General features: G+C 37.5%; 2 protein-coding genes across 2 annotated transcripts; both read right to left on the bottom strand.

Annotated features, from left to right (window-relative positions):
• Positions 1–1,088: 1,088 nt before the first annotated feature.
• On the bottom strand, positions 1,089–2,570 carry LOC141646802 (uncharacterized). The gene is made up of 2 exons (XM_074454766.1): positions 2,426–2,570; positions 1,089–2,323 (listed from the first exon to the last, which is right to left on the bottom strand). The coding sequence occupies exons 1-2, from the start codon at positions 2,462–2,464 to the stop codon at positions 1,262–1,264; spliced, it is 1,101 nt and encodes a 366-aa protein (XP_074310867.1). The 5' UTR covers positions 2,465–2,570; the 3' UTR covers positions 1,089–1,261.
• A 7,506-nt stretch (positions 2,571–10,076) lies between these two features.
• LOC141646520 (uncharacterized) lies at positions 10,077–12,080 on the bottom strand. Its single transcript, XM_074454391.1, has 5 exons — positions 11,942–12,080; positions 11,740–11,846; positions 11,498–11,643; positions 11,147–11,405; positions 10,077–10,085 (listed from the first exon to the last, which is right to left on the bottom strand). Exons 1-5 carry the CDS (start codon positions 12,078–12,080, stop codon positions 10,077–10,079), a joined length of 660 nt encoding a protein of 219 aa, XP_074310492.1.
• Between the last annotated feature and the right edge of the window lie 4,060 nt (positions 12,081–16,140).

Below are 16,140 nucleotides of genomic sequence, written 5' to 3'. Positions count from 1 at the left end.
ATTCTATTTTTGGAGATTAATTCATATGTATTTCATCATACTTTGCGATTTTTTATACTAAGTGCACATTTAAAGTACAAGTTGAAGGTATTATACTACTTATCTCATTCGGTAAGTCGTAAACTTTAGGGCCCGAAAAGGCCATATAGGCCCAAAAGCCCGATTTAGCCAATAAGGGCCGGGATTGGGCTCGCTAAATAGGCCCTCTCATTTGGCCCGGTCCGGCCCAACCAGCACATGTGGACCATTTTTATCATCCCGGCCCAAGCCCGCATAGACCCGACCCATGATCAGCTCTATCACAACAATATATAAGATGACGATTATTACAATTATAGTCGTTATTAAAATGTTTACTTAAAAATATACGATGTTAGGTTAAGGCTCTAAAACAGGTGAGTGTGAAATATTTACTAACTCTCGTAGAGTAATCGATTATGTAGACAATTTCACTAAACAAAATTAGTAACAACAATTTATAAAATGACGATTAATACAATTATAGTCGTTAAATGTTTACTTAAATATACGAGGGATTATTTTAATAAGTTAGTAAAATTGTTTAAAAAGAAATTATTGGAAAATCATGTTATAAGAAGTGTTCCAAGTAAATACTCCCTCCCATCCAAACCAAAGGTAACACTTGCTTTTTGGCACTATTTATGGTCGTAGAGAATCTTTGATATAATTCTTAATCTGTAAGACAAAATATAGTCATGTAAGATCTTGTTTGATTTATCGTTATGAATGTTATACGAATATCAAACTTTTATAATTTTTAACAATGTGTAACTAAAGATATTCACGTTGCAAAACGTGTCTCGGCAAGTGTGATAAAGCAACTGTTACCTTTAGTTTGGATGAGAGGGAGTAGTATGATAATTCAAATTGAATGGCAGCAAAGCACAAGTTTCTTTTAGAGTAGATGAACGAGCATATTAAGAGTGGTTTTCTGTATAATAAGATTTTGTGTATAAATTGAAGCAATTCTACTTGTGATGATTCACACCAGATATAAATAACGTTAAAAAGGAAAAAGAAGGTTGTGAGACGTCAGAAGCAAAACTGGCAATATAATGAGTCAATGATAAAAATTGCAACGATCAATTATCGATCTTCGTATTATTACGTTATTCATGTCTCTAAATTGACATCGCATTTGAGTGTTATAATCGACCATCAAGCACTTGTACATATTGTAATAAAACGAAGTGAGTGCCGTTATCAAGTAAATATTTAGCTTTAACAAGTTCTTCTTTTATTATCTTATCAATTGATTTGCAACTTCTAAAAGTTTTCTGGATTTTCTTCTTGTTGAATCTGGATCTTTGGAAGCTTCACTTTCACTAGACTTTGATGCTTGACCGGCTAAATGACCGCGACCAGAAATTCCACCAGAGAACTGACCTTTGAAGTGTCCTAATGCCTGCCCTCCGCCACTAGCCCCACCTCCAATTTGTCCAGATGCATCTCCTGCTCCGGAAGCATTAGCTTGCCCAGACGCATCTCCTGATGCTTGTCCCGAACCACTAACTCCTCCTGAAAATCCACCTTGTCCAAATACTTGCCCAGAGCCACTAGCTCCAGCTGAACCTCCAACTTTCCCTGATGTATCTCCTTCTCCAGCGGCTCCCACTAAACCTTCAATTTGTCCAGTGCCGCTATCTCCCCCTCCAACTTGTCCAGATACTTGCCCATAGCCACTAGCTCCTCCTTCACCTTGTCCAGATGCATCTCCTTGTTTTGACGCATCTGCTGCACCTCCACTTTCATTAGAAGCATCGAATTTTCCTGATGTATCTCCTAATGCTTCTCCTTCTCCACCAGCTCCTGAACCTCCAATTTGCTCTGATGCTTCTCCTTCTCCACCAGCTCCTCCCGAACCTCCAATTTGTCCACTATCGCTAGCCCCCCCTCCAATTCCTCCTCTCCCGCTAGCTTCCCCAAAGCCTCCAATTTTCAAAGCCCCTCCTCCGCTCACTCCACCAGAGCCTCCAATTTGTCCAGCCCCACTAGCTTCCCCAGAGCCTCCAATTTGCCCAGCCCCTCCCCCACTCGCTCCACCAGAGCCTCCGATTTGTCCACCCTCGCTAGCTTCCCCAGAGCCTCCAATTTGGCCAGCACCACTAGCTCCTCCTAAAGCTTGTCCTCCTATTTGTGCGGCACCTTGCCCCCCAACATTAGCCCCTCCTTGAAATCCTAAATTACCAAATGCTTGTCCTTGTCCTTGCCCGTTACCTTGTCCATGTAACATCATGTGCTTTCTTGCTGCTCCATAAGCTAAAAGAGGGAGGAGTGTTGCTTCGCTAGATAAAATTGCAGCCTAATAAATAATAATTAAAACAACAAATATATTTCTATTAGCGAACGTTATAAAATGAACATAACTGAAAAATGTTTTAAGAGGTACGATCACTTTACTTACATAGCAAAATATAATAATGCTGAATATGTATGATGCCATTGAAACTTATTATTCTCTTATTCTTTTTCTGTTTTCTTTTTTATTTTTTTGTTGCTTTTTTGGAGTATAAACAATGGTTGAGTTTGTATTTTTTTTGTGTTTTTCTAATATGAGTAAAAATTAAGTGGGTTATTTATAGGTTTTTCATTGATCTTCCACCACAAATTCACATTAAGAAAGTTTGGGAATGCGAATAAAATGCATTTGTCTTAGTTAAATTGATTAGTTCAGCGCAATTAAATGAGTGGATACTAAATAAGTTACAACATATTCTCTTAACATGCACAATCAACGTAAAATATTTAACTTAATGAGTATATCCACTGAGTCTATAGTTTAATGTGTTGGTCTCGCACTAAATTAACTTAAAAAGATTGTTCTTTTATAAAAAGATTAATTGGTTTTTTTTTGTACTAATAAAAAAATTAATTGGCAATGTGATGTTTCCGACTTTATAGTTTCATCATATGGCATGTATTTTCATAATATGTGCCAAGAATCATGATTATGCCCGAAAAGAATGTTTTGTAAAAATTGTTTTCACTTAAATAAAATGTTAATAAATAAAAGGGATCAAATATGTTCATTGTTAGCCGATGAAGAAATACAGTGTAATTGAGATAAGCCTATCTAGCTATTCTATTATTAACCTGCTTGCTACAATCCGGTGCATATGGTTTACGCGTAATAATCTCGTTTTTAGAGGGGATTCATTTTCGCCCGAGGCTTTCTACAATTTACAATCTAAGATGACTGCTGAGGCAACTGCTGCTTATGAGGCTACCCAAGGGATGGTAAGTACAAAAGGGGTTTTTCCTGGTCTACGTAATGAAGTTCGGGAAAAACTGGAAAATAGTTTTCCGGTTTATCTGATAGGCATAGGCAGAGGGTGTAATACTATTAGGGTGAAAGTGGATGCTGGATGGAATACGTCATTAATGTCTCTCGCTGGTTGGGTGGCGTACCCTAAAGGTTCTATCATCTTTGAAGGCGGCAGGAGTATTTGGACTGAATCTGCTTTACAAGGCAAAGGGTATCCGAGAAGCATTAAGATGGCTTAGCGATAATGGGATTTTTCATTTGGATGTGTTTTCTGATTGCCTATAGATCTTACTACAGATCACAAGAGTGGAGAACGGACACCATTTGACACAAGGAATCCTACTTGATATTAAAGCTAGTTTACCTTTCTTTCATTGTATTAGTTTTAGTTTTATTCCTAAAAACCTGAATTCTGTGGCTCATCGACTAGTGAAACGAGCTATGGGATTGTAAGAAAGTTTTCTTTCACAGCTGCCCAAAAAAAAAAAAAAAAAAAAAATGTGAAATGGTGGAATAACATAGAAAGTTCGAAATTTATCTTTCATAATACTAAATAATAACATACGGACTAAAAATTTTTTGGTGACTAATGTGGGTTAACCCTAGAGCTAGCCAAATTGACGGGTCAGCGCGACCCAACCCGTCACTCAGGTCAGCATTTCCCAGCCTGGCCAGTCCGGCCCTCAACCCGGCATGACCCATTTGAATTGCCCGGGCCAGGATAATGGACCCGGCCTGCCCTTCACTACAAAAAAAACGTCTCGATGCGACGGACACACTGCGACGGAATAATAATCCGTAGCAAATTTAAACCTGCGACGGACACTGCGACGGACCTTATACTCTGCGACGGACTTGCGACGGACTTTCCGTTGCAGCCTATTTTCCCAGACCACCAAATTTTCTGACATGGCGGGAAGGGCTGCGACGGAAATTCCGTCGCGAGAATAAAATAATAATAAAGTCTGCGACGGAAATTCCGTCGCTATATTAAAATAATATTTTTTGTGCGACGGAATTTCCGTCGCAGACATTTTAAAGTGTCCAGCTGTACACCTCTTAACACGCTGGAAAAATAATATTATTTTAAGTCTGCGACGGAAATTCCATCGCAGGATTTATTATTATTTTATGTTTGCGACGGACAGTCCGTCGCAAAGTCCGTCGCATGTTTTTTTTATACGGGCAGCAGCGTCTCCTCCCCCTTCATTATCACTCTTCAATTATTTTCCCCCAAATCACCCAAAACTCCGTCTCCCTCAATCTCACCACCACCACTCCCACCACCACCCTACTCCCCAAATCACTCCTCCTATTTCTCCTTTCCCTTTTCCCCTTTCTTCTCCTTTCCCCTTTCCCTTTTTTCCTTTCCCCATTCCCTTTTTTTTTTCTGCCGCCTTGCTCCCTCGCCGCCGCCTAGTCGCCGCCGCCGCCGTTTGGTCCCGCCACCGCCGCTCTTCTCCCTTGTCTCCATCTCTTAATTAATTTAAGGTTTGTTTAATTTATTTTACTATTTTGATTAATTAGGGTTTATGGTTATTGTTTAAATTAATTATGATTAGTTTAGGATGCTTAGTATTATTAGGTTGTTTAGTTTAGTTGAAAGCCAATTTAGGATGTTTAGTATTATTAGGATTGTTTAGTTTAGTTGAAATCCAATTTAGGATGTTTAGTATTATTAGGATAGTGAAATTTAGTTAAAAGCCAATTTAGGATGTTTAAATCAATTTTATAATACTTAGTTTAATTAAGTTTAGGATTGGTAAAATAAATTAGTTTAATTAATATCTAATTTAGAATGTTTAGGATTATTAGGATAGTTTAATTTAGTTAAAAGCCAATTTAGGATGTTTAAATCAATTTTATAATGCTTAATTTAATTAAGTTTAGGATTATTAAAATGATTTAGTTTAATTAAAAGACAATTTATGATGTTTAAACCAATTTAAGGATGCTTACTCTACTTTTGCTTAGTTTTATAAGATTTATTAGTAATTATTAAGTTTGTTTTGATAAGTTGTGTACATTTGTGTCATGTATATTTTTTTTACAAATATTAATTCATCTTATGCTTGTGTTGTGATTGTTAATATATTTTTGACCTAGTACCCGTTCAGGGATTACACATTAGGTGTAATTCTTGAATAGTCCCGTTTTGGATTTGTCTTTGAATCTTTTATGCCATTTAGGTGGTAAATACTCAATTTTTTTGTTGATTGTTATGAGACAAAATTTGGTTGACATTTCCTTTAATGTTCTCCGAATACATATGTAGAGTGAGAATTCATTCTAAATAATGTATTTGGAGAAGCGTAAGGAAGTCTTTGCCGAATTTTTGTCTCATTACAATCAAGAAAAAAAATTGGGTATTTACTAATGGTATGAAAGATTCAAAGATGGGTTTAGGTTGGAGAGATAAGGACCCCAATCTTCGAAAGTATTTTTTTGCAGGTTGTGGTTGTTGTTGTTGTTGTTGTTGTTTTTGTTGTTGTTGTTGTTGTTGTTGTATGAAAAATTCAAAGATAAGTTTATGAATGCTCTTACCATTTTTATTAATAATTTTTATTTACTAATATATATGTAGATTTGCAATGAAGAGATTAGAACGAAACTGGATGTATGAAAGGTTGGATTCCAATAAAAAATTAAGGAAGGAATTTGTAATAGGGGTTAATAAATTCATTGATTATGTTAAGCAACAAGACGAATTCATTAGAAATAAAGAAATTAGGTGTCCATGTAGTAAGTGCAAAAATAAAAAGTTTTTAGTTGAATAAGATGTACGAAAACACCTTGGTCTAAAGGGTTTTTGTGACAACTATTATGATTGGGTGTGTCACGGAGAGAAATTTCCCGTTGAGGAAGAGGAAATGGCAATGCCCTCTGACAATCCTTATAGGGATATGGTAGAGGATGCGTTGCGCGATAGCATTGATCAAATTAGGGAAGAAGCTCTTAATGCCGAGGTGGTTGATGAATCTCCAAATCCCAATGTATTAGCCTTTTTCCAAATGTTAAAACGTGCCGAGCAACTTTGTCTACGAGGGATGTCGGCTCTCATTGCTACGATCGGTGCAAGGCTTGTCTCTCGAAATGTGAATACAACTTAGCCCATAAATGTGTAGATGGTTTCACGTCACTCATGGGAGACCTTCTTCCTCAAGATCATATTTTGATGCGTAACTTCTATGAAACCAAAAATGTTCTCAAAGCTCTTCAACTTCCTCATGAAAAGATAGATGCATGTTTTAATGGATGTATGCTTTTTTGGATGGACGACGCTCTTCTCGACAATTGTAGAAAATGTGGTAGAGCTAGGTACAAAAGTATTTAGAAGAAGATGAAGATGAGGAAGAGTTAGGAGAGGAGGCTTTGAAGAAGTATTTAGAAGAAGATGATGATGAGGATTTTTTAGAATCGCTTTTTGAAAGCAACGAAAACACTAATTTAAGTGATGATGATGATGATGATGATGATGATGTCTAGGATTTATATTAGTTGTAGATGTTTTGTACCCTTTCTTTCAATCTTATTACTTTGTTGGTACTATTAGTTGTAGATGCCGTATGGCTTAATTTAATGAAATCTTTCTTATTTGGTAGCTATTATTTGATTATTTGATTTCTTACTTTGCCAATTTCTTTTTTTGTTGCTATTATTTGATTATTTGATTTCTTACTTTGCCAATTTCTTATTTTGTTGCTATTATTTGAAGCTTTGATTTCTTACTTTGCCAATTTCTTTTTTTGTTGCTATTATTTGATTATTTGATTTCTTACGTTGCCAATTTCTTACTTTGCTAATTTGTTATTTGGTTGCTATTATTTGATTTCTAACAATGTTGAGGAATTTAGTTGGTTTCTATGGCGTCGAGGAGACGAAGACATGGTAGTAATAGTAATGCAGAAACCAAGGACGGGGAAACGAGAATGAAGAAATACCAAAGCGAGTTGACAAAATTCATCTCGATTCTCTTGAGCAAGATGGTGGCGTTTGGTTAGTATGTTATTTCTTCGTAATTAATTATTTTTATAACGATTTATATATATATTTATTATCTTCTCATTCTTTTTTTCAGGTTCAAGAATGAGAAAGTTGTGAGCTTGATATCGGATAATATTGGATGCAACTACAAAGAACATGCTCCTAATTGGAAATCGGCGTCATCTACTCTAAAGAAGGATTGGTGGAATTGGTTTGAGGTATTAGCAATTGTCATTTAATTTAATACTAGGTATTTTATTCATTTATTTTATATTTATTTACAATCAAGTTTATTTTCTAACTTTATTTTTTATTGAACAGTGGCGTGTTAGTTACGATCCCCGTGACAAGGCAAGGGTTAAGAAGGCTTGGGAAGATGCCATGAAGACCCGTTTACGGCAAATGATTTATCGAGCTTATCATAAGGAAGAGCATGAAAAGCCGGATTGGATTAGTGTTGACTTGCACCGTCAATTGAAGAATAGACCACTTGAAGATCCTACTTTCACGCCAAGATCGGAGCAGAATTCGGCCAACCGTAGGTCGGGAAGTGACGAGAAAGGGAAGGCGTTGGCTACTCACGTAATGGGTCGAAAAAGCACTTTGCAATATATGGACTCAATGGTAATTTCTTCACTTCCTTTTTTTAATTTATTACCTTTTTTTTCTTTAACTTTATTTAAAGTTAGTAATTATATTTAACAAGTATCAAAATTGTAGATTGATAAAGATGGGAAAGGAGATATTCCGTCCGCTTTGCAAATGTTGGAGAAGACAAGGAAGCATAGCACAAAAGGATGGTTATCCAAAAAAACTGGTCAACTCTTCGTAAGTTACTATAATTATTTAATTTTTAACTCATTTTTTCAATCATGATTATTTAGTAGATGGTATCTAATCTTTCGTTTTTTATTGATATAGGGTAAAATCATCTCAAAGAAAACCGAGCTTGAGCCAAGGGGTCGAGAACATTGATGATAATGAAATTTATATTGAAGAACATGGAGGGTTTGATAAGAAAGGTAGAGTACTTGGCGCGGGAAATGCAGCACCACAAATTTGGGAGCACCACCGCCGCTCGACCGGTAACCTCTTTTCTACTCCTCATACTCCGGGTTTTGTTGGTAGAGTCGCAAAAGAGAATGCGCGACTAAAGCAAGTCGAGGCCGAACAATCTCAAAGGCTTGCGGCAATAGAGGAGTTCTTGAGCCAACAAGGTTTTACCACTCAAACTTGTAACCGGGAGGTTCATCCGGAGCTAGAAATGACTTTGATGATGATGGTGGCGACAATGCTAGGCCTACTCCTACTCCCACTCCCGTGTATTGATGTAGTTGTTTGTTGATTAGAAGTTATCATTCCTACCCCGTAGTTTATGGACTTATTTGGCTTTCTTTGTTGAACAATTATTGTACTAAACGGTTGTAAACCTTTTATTTTAAGTTAATGTGAAGACGTTGTTTGGAAATCTCGTCTTGAACGAGTTGTGAATTTCTCAATTGCTGGATTTTACGAATGTTTGTAGGAAACGGGAGTATATGTAATTGCTTTCAAAGCAATTTGGCGCTGGAAGAACGCTGTAAACCCACCGGGTATTTAATCCTGCGACGGAATTTGCGACGGATTTTCCGTCGCAAGGGTTGACTTTCTGTTTGACTTTAGGGACACGTGTCCCATATGAACAGTGATCTGCGACGGATTTTCCGTCGCAGATTTTGACTTTCTGTTTGACTTAAGTGCCTACGTGGCCTTTATGAACAGTGATTAGCGACGGAAAATCCGTCGCAGATTTTGACTTCCTGTTTGACTTTGGTGACCACGTGGCCTTCAATGAACAGTGACATGCGACGGATTTTCCGTCGCAAGTCACTGTTTTGCGACGGGTATTTGCGACAAGACCGTCCGTCGCAGGTCTTTAGCAGCGACGGAATTTCCGTCGCAGAACCAAAATTTGCGACGAAATAGAGCGACGGATTAAATCCGTCGCAATTCCGTCGCAAGATCTATTTTTGCGACGGGATTGACATATTTGCGACGGAGTTTTCCGTCGCTATGGAACCTTTTTTTTGTAGTGCTTGACCCGTCAAAGCAAAGTGGAATTGGTTATCTATTGATAAATAAGTTGTGAGCCAACTGTATAATTACACAAGCCCCGGGATACTCATTAATTTTTGAACTCTTTACATTGTAAATTACATCAAGTATTGTAGAATCGCTAATAGACTAAATGCAAGTAACAATACAGTCATACAGCTTTGTAGAAACTTGCATCCGTTGTTGGGATGTTTCGTTGCCCCGATCCAGCCAGCAAATACCCTCATCTCCTTTTCTCGTTGATGAATAAGCCATTTTGGATCGTCGGGAGACGAAGTCAAGTCTAGACAACGGGAGCATGTAGACCGAAAAAACGAATTAACAAAATGTTGACTTTACTGATGGATTTTCCATCAAGAATTCCTATTTCCTGACGGTTTTTCCGTCAGAAAGGTCAACAAAATATTGACTTTCTGGCCCACCCTAGATAAGGGCTTTGACGGAATTACCTTCAGTAAGCCGTCAGAGTTTTGAAATCCTGACGGAAAAACCGTCAGAAATGCGTTTTTCGTGACGAATCGTACTTACGGTTGATTCCTGACGGTTTTTCCGTCAGGAACCCATGTTTCTGACGGAAAAGGGTTGTATTGACGAAGTATTTCCGTCACGTTTCCGTATTTTTTTTTTGTAGTGTTTAGTTTCATGATCTGACGGGTTTACTGTATACGTACCTTCTTTTGTTGTGATTGCAACAATAGTACTAGATATGTCCTTAAGCACCCTGTATATAGTTTAACAGTATGTTAAGTATAAAATTACGTTAGATTTTGCTGTAAGCGAAACATATTGTAACTTAATGACTTAGCCTGCACTGCTTAGAGGGTCTCTTAAACCATTCGAAAAGATAATATTGCTTAGAGGGTACTTTAGTCGAAACCAACCTACCAAAATTACGGAAAAATTGCAAAAATTACATAAAAATCAATGAGCTTATAATTTAAGAGAGTCAATAAAATTACGTCCAGCGTAGGATCCTCCGACTACTACGACAACTGATTTTGTTGCAGATAAGTTGGCCTTTACGCTCAAGTTGACTTCTGCATAGTTGGCGAGGCATATATATTGATTTTTCGTTTTATATATTATATATTATATATTATATATTATATATTATATATTGCTTATATATTAAACTGACACCTCGTTAATTTTCAAAATTCACCTCGATATACTTTGATTTGACAAAATAATTGATCAGTAAAACCGTATAGCCTTATAGTATTTCGGGTCATGAGGAAACAACTCTTGCGGAAATTAATAAGCTTGACCACCATAGTAGGTAGTAATCCACTTAGGGCGAGGCAACACGGTGTATCTGCGTAGACAATCTTGTGTATACGCAGTCATGTTAAACCGACTTGGTGGAAGGATTGAATCTTCACTGCAACCCTTAGGCGCCACAAGCTCAGTACATCGTTGTAGGATGAAAACGACAAGAAGTTTTCAATTGCATTTTATAAGTAATATGATCAGTTGATTACTGAAGTTATTAACTATAAGAAAAATGGATCACTACAAAGAAAAAATGGGTTGTAGCAACCGTATCACTGCAACGGACCGATTGTCTAATGTTTACTGTTGAAATTCGTCGTAGTGAAAAAAAGTCAAGGTCGCACTATTCGTTCCAGGAGACAATCGCAAATTAGCTAAGGGGCAGATTTTGATTTTGCGACAATTTTAAAGGACGGATCAAAACCGTCTCAAATGTTCAATTACTGACTGATTTGGTCCATTACTAACTTACTATTGACCTTTTTTTTTTGTAGTAAATCAAGAAAATACCTGCCATTTCCAGGCCTTCAGGGAGTTTGTATCAAAAACGACCGCACGATCATCTCCATCTGCTATAATCTCAAGACAAGAGTTTTCCGAACCAACAAATAGAGACTTAGCCTTGACTATTCCGTTGATGGGGTCTTTATCTCCCATAATAGCACTAGATACTGATGTGATGAAGGTATTGAAGCGGCTGTTATATTGGGCGACCAATGTGTAGACATTGCTCAGGTACGTCTTTAGGCCACTTGAGAATTGCAACGGTCTGAAGCCAATAATCAAGTCTAATAATGTTAGACCTCTAGTAGTCACCTATAGGCACGTGCTATGCTTTTTATGATATTCTTAGTGTCAAACAGTAAACGGTTGGATTTTTTTGAAGTGACTCTCCTACAGGTATTAAAAGATCGGCTGAGAAACTCCAAACCATTCTCCTGTGATGCAATGTCATCTATAATTGCCAATGATCGACGAATTGTGTTGTAGCAGTTCTTATCAAGTTCCTGAACATAGCCATATAGGGTCAGAAAAATATTTAACAAGCGAAAATTAAGATACTCGTATATTTCAAAGATTAGGAATTGTAAATTGTATGATACCTGAAAGTCTTTGCTGACAACTGCACAGGCTGCATCTTCTGGAGTAATACTGTCGAACGAAAGTATGGGTGCAGAGGATGTAAGTGCACCAGTAGCTATGTGGGGTACTTCAGTCGAAACCAAGCTACCAAAACTACGGAAAAATTGCAAAAATTACATAAAAATCAACGAGCTTATAACTTAAGAGAGTCAATAAAATTACGTCCAGCGTAGGATCCTCCGACTACTATGACAACTGATTTTGTTGCAGATAAGTTGGACTTTACGCTCAAGATGACTTCTGCATAGTTGGCGAGGCTTTGTTCTATTGTCAGACAGCTCCTGATCTCAGGACTCGCCATGGCTAAATCAAACTGATAAGTTGGCGTTTAATATATGTTTTTTAAAACGAAAAGATTATTTCATTATAAAAAAACTAGTTTAGATCCCTAATAGCACGACATATATATTGATTTTTCGTTTTATATACTCCCTCCTATTCTCCATTTTGTTCCCCTATTCCTAAAACGGATTATTCAGGTTTTGTTCCCCTTTCCTTTTTTGGAAACTTTTAATCTTATTTTATTCATTCCTCTCTCCTATCACCAAACCCCACCCAACTCACAAATTCTTATTTAATTCCTAATTATTCATTTCTCTCTCCTATCACCAAACCCCACCCAACTCACAATTCCTTATTTTATTCATTCCTCTCTCCTATAACCAAACCCCACCCAACTCACAATTAATATTTTATTTCCCTCCTTAATTCTTGTGCCCCCAACAAAGGGGAACAATATGGAGAATAGGAGGGAGTATTATATATTATATATTGCTTATATATTAAATTGACACCTCGTTAATTTTCAAAATTCACCTCCATATATTTTGATGTAACAAAATAATCGATCAGTAAAATTGATAAAAAAATTGGGTAATGTAGTGAAATGTGTATTTTTTTTATTAACTCGAAACTAATGATTCAATTTTTTTTATAAATTTTCACAATTTTTTTTAATGAATCTTTTTATCACGAAACTAATTACAATAACAATTTATGGTTTTGCTTTATACTCCTAAGTAAGTCTGCATTAAATCACGAAACTAATTACCATATTTATTTTATTTGATTAAAAGATTATAGTTATGTTTTGATAAAAATAAAATTATAATTTCATAAAAGTATTATATGTTAATAAAAATGTTATATTTTTAGTAAAAGGATAAAAATTTAATGAAAGAAAATGTAATTTTATTTTATTTTCTTTAAATGGGGTTGTATTTTGGAGGGAAAACGTTTGAACTTTCTTATTCTCTTAGTATGTAGAGAATCATACGACATTTACAACATATGTCAAGTTTAATCAAATATAAATTGATAAAAGTAAAATAAATTCTTATTCAAACTGTATGTATTTTATTTTAAAACATTGAAGTTAAATATAAGAAATTAAGAGTTGGAAAAATTAATTTATTTTTATTTCTAAGTAAAGATATTAATTTAAATGTCATATATGAATTATATTATTTTTCTTCAATTATCATAATAAAATTTTTAAACAGGCCGTTCCAAGCGGGAATACTAGCTAGTGAGACAATAAAAGTGGGATAAAGAAAAATATTATTCACCTTCTCCTTGCAACATTCTTTTCTACTTTCACCTCTCACACCGATTAAAATATTCGTTTATTTACCTTGATCTACTGGTCTAATAACCCCACCCGATATATATTAATTTTGTCACTTGTCATATTCGGGCCGGGTCGAGTCATTTCGAGTTATATTCGGGTGATATAATTCGGTTGGGTATTTATGTAACAGCTAGTCTTGTTGAAGACGGGTCGGAGCAAGTGACGGGTAATGCCACTCACAAAACGGATAGGGGGACAAGGTGGGGGCACCCCATGTGCTTCCCTCTCTCCTCTATTTGGGTCATTTGTGAGAGGAAATGGTATCCGTCACTCCAAAGTGACGGATACATGCCGTCTTCAATGAGATTTTGAATTTTTTTTTTTTTTTTTTTTTTTTTGGTGCGAAAGAGGGGCAAAAGTCCCGAAATTAATTAGTAGCTATTACACGAGGGGTAGTAACCCCAAAAATGTCCTCCCTAAGGATAGGACGAAGCTCATTAAAAGGAAGATCTAAATGCGTAACTAAAGTACTTGAAGCGACGCCCTTGTTAGCCATGAAATCAGCTGCTTTGTTGGCTTCTCGATATGTGTGCTCTAGCTTTACTCTCCATTGGGTATCTCGAATTAATTTCTTGCACTGCTTAACAAGAAATTTCAGATTATTACTTACCAGTTGGTCTTCATTTATCAGGTTGACACAAGGAGAGTTATCCATGTGTATAATGAGCTTTGGTATATTGAGTTCTTTAGCTCTCATTAAACCGGCTAGGAGAGCTAGGAGCTCCGCTTTCATGGATGTACAGGACCCACACGAGAAGAAAAACGCAGTGATGAAATTACCGGTCTCGTCACGAAAGATACCTCCGCCCCCAGCTGGACCCGGATTACCTTTAGAAGCTCCATCGGTATTTAGAAGGACCCACCCGTGAGGTGGGGGAAGCCAGCGAATGAAGATTTCAGTCCGTGGGCTGCGTGGTATGGGAATGAAGATGTTATGACGATCAAGGGCTTGTTTCGTACTGGCAAATTGCTGCTGTAGAAACGTCTTCGGGTCTAGTGGGTTATCGTTTTCTCGTCCGAAAACAATATTGTTGCGCCACCTCCATATCCATCAACAAGTAATAGCAAAGTACATAGGCCAATCTTCTATGGAGGACTCAATATCATTACTTGCGTTTTTTGTCAGCCAAGTCGAAAAATTGGAGTTGAAGAAGAAATTGTTATTGCGGCTAATACCTACCAGCTCCCATAATTGCCGCGACACATAACACGAGCGTAGGAGGTGCTCAACTGTCTCCTCCGCTTCATGACAACGAGGGCATCTCGGATCATCTCCCATATTTCTTCTTACCCGATTCACATTAACCATTAAACGACCATGGGCGGCTAGCCAAATAAAGACTCGGACTCTTTGTTGGACTGGGAGGCGCCAGATGGAGCGCCAAACAGGGGACTCCGGGATTTCATCGTAATTGACTCCTTTTAAATATCCCAAAGCTGATTTAATAGTAAACTTACCAGACGAAGTGCCTTGCCAGTAGAGGGAGTCTTCCAAACTCGGATCAATTACTAGGGAAATGGATGCAATTTTGAGAAGTATTTCTTGTGGCAAGAAGTCAGCGAACAAGTCCCACTTCCAACCATTGGACTCGCACCACATATCGCTAACAGTAGCACCTAGAATATCTTCGGGAATAGGGCTTAAAACGTTATCGGAGAGGCACACACCATCAACCCAGTTATGATCCCAGAAGAGAGTTCGTCTTCCATTACCCATCTGCGGTAGCCGTACCTCTAACTATGGTCCTAGATCGTGACGATATCCCTCGCCCGGACATTAGACATGTTGCTTTTGGGTTGGAAAATGTCTATGTCACATCTGTTGTTACAATATTTAGCTCGGAGGACTCGCGACCACAAACTTTGAGGTTCGGCTAGAACTCGCCATCCAAGTTTTGTGAGGAAGGCTGCATTGGCTTGTCCTGGTGAAACAATTCCTAGGCCTCCTCTCGGACTTCTACTGTTGCACTTAATGTTTCCCAATTAATTAAGTGGATAGATTTTTTATTCTCATCCCCTCCCCATAAGAAACGGCGAGAATTCTTGTCAATTGTATCACAAATAGTACGCAGGATCTTAGCAGTTTGCATACTATAATTTGCCAAGGTCGTAAGAGTTGATTTAACCAACGTTTCCCTGCCTGCAAGCGACAACTTCTTCGTCGACCAACCCGCGAGTCTATTATTCATTTTGTCCTCTAAGTGCTCGAAGGTATGGCGAGTTACCCTACCGTTGATGGTAGGCATCCCAAGATAGGTACCAAGGTCTTCAGTTTCCTCAAAACCGAGGGCCATGCTCACGCGATTCCAAACATCTGTCTCGGTATTTTTGGAGAAGAATACCCTGGACTTGGCTGCACTAATTTTTTCACCCGAGGCCTCACAGAAATTGTCTAAAACATACCTCATAACAAGAGCTTGCTCCTCGTTTGCCTCCCCAAAAATGACCATGTCATCAGCAAAGAAGAGATTGGTAATAGACGGCCCATTCCGGCCAATAATAATAAGACGCCAGTTCTTATTACGGACCTCAAGATCGATTGCTTGCTGTAATTTTTCTAAGCACATGACGAAGAGGTACGAAGAAAGAGGGTCACCTTGTCTTACTCCTCGCGTTGGAGTAAATTGTTCAGTTGGCTCTCCGTTCCATAAAACTTGCATTCTCGCTGTAGTCACACATTCCATAACAACGTCCACTAAGAGACCCGGGAATCCCATATCCTTCATGGTGT

Source organism: Silene latifolia, chromosome 3 (genome assembly GCF_048544455.1).
Source record: "Silene latifolia isolate original U9 population chromosome 3, ASM4854445v1, whole genome shotgun sequence".
In the NCBI taxonomy this organism is placed as follows: domain Eukaryota; kingdom Viridiplantae; phylum Streptophyta; class Magnoliopsida; order Caryophyllales; family Caryophyllaceae; genus Silene; species Silene latifolia.
The sequence above is the reverse complement of the archived record's forward strand: the minus strand, read 5'-3'. Positions and strand labels throughout refer to the sequence as shown.

Excerpts from the sequence above, each read along its gene's own strand:
- LOC141646802 (XM_074454766.1), bottom strand. The coding sequence starts at position 2,464 with ATGGCATCATACATATTCAGCATTATTATATTTTGCTAT. Across the intron at positions 2,324-2,425 it reads GCATTATTATATTTTGCTAT|GCTGCAATTTTATCTAGCGA; the intron begins GTAAGTAAAGTG and ends ATTATTTATTAG.
- LOC141646520 (XM_074454391.1), bottom strand. The coding sequence starts at position 12,080 with ATGGCGAGTCCTGAGATCAGGAGCTGTCTGACAATAGAACAAAGCCTC. Across the intron at positions 11,847-11,941 it reads CGGAGGATCCTACGCTGGAC|TACCCCACATAGCTACTGGT; the intron begins GTAATTTTATTG and ends TTTCGACTGAAG. Across the intron at positions 11,406-11,497 it reads AAAAAATCCAACCGTTTACT|ACCGTTGCAATTCTCAAGTG; the intron begins GTTTGACACTAA and ends TATTGGCTTCAG.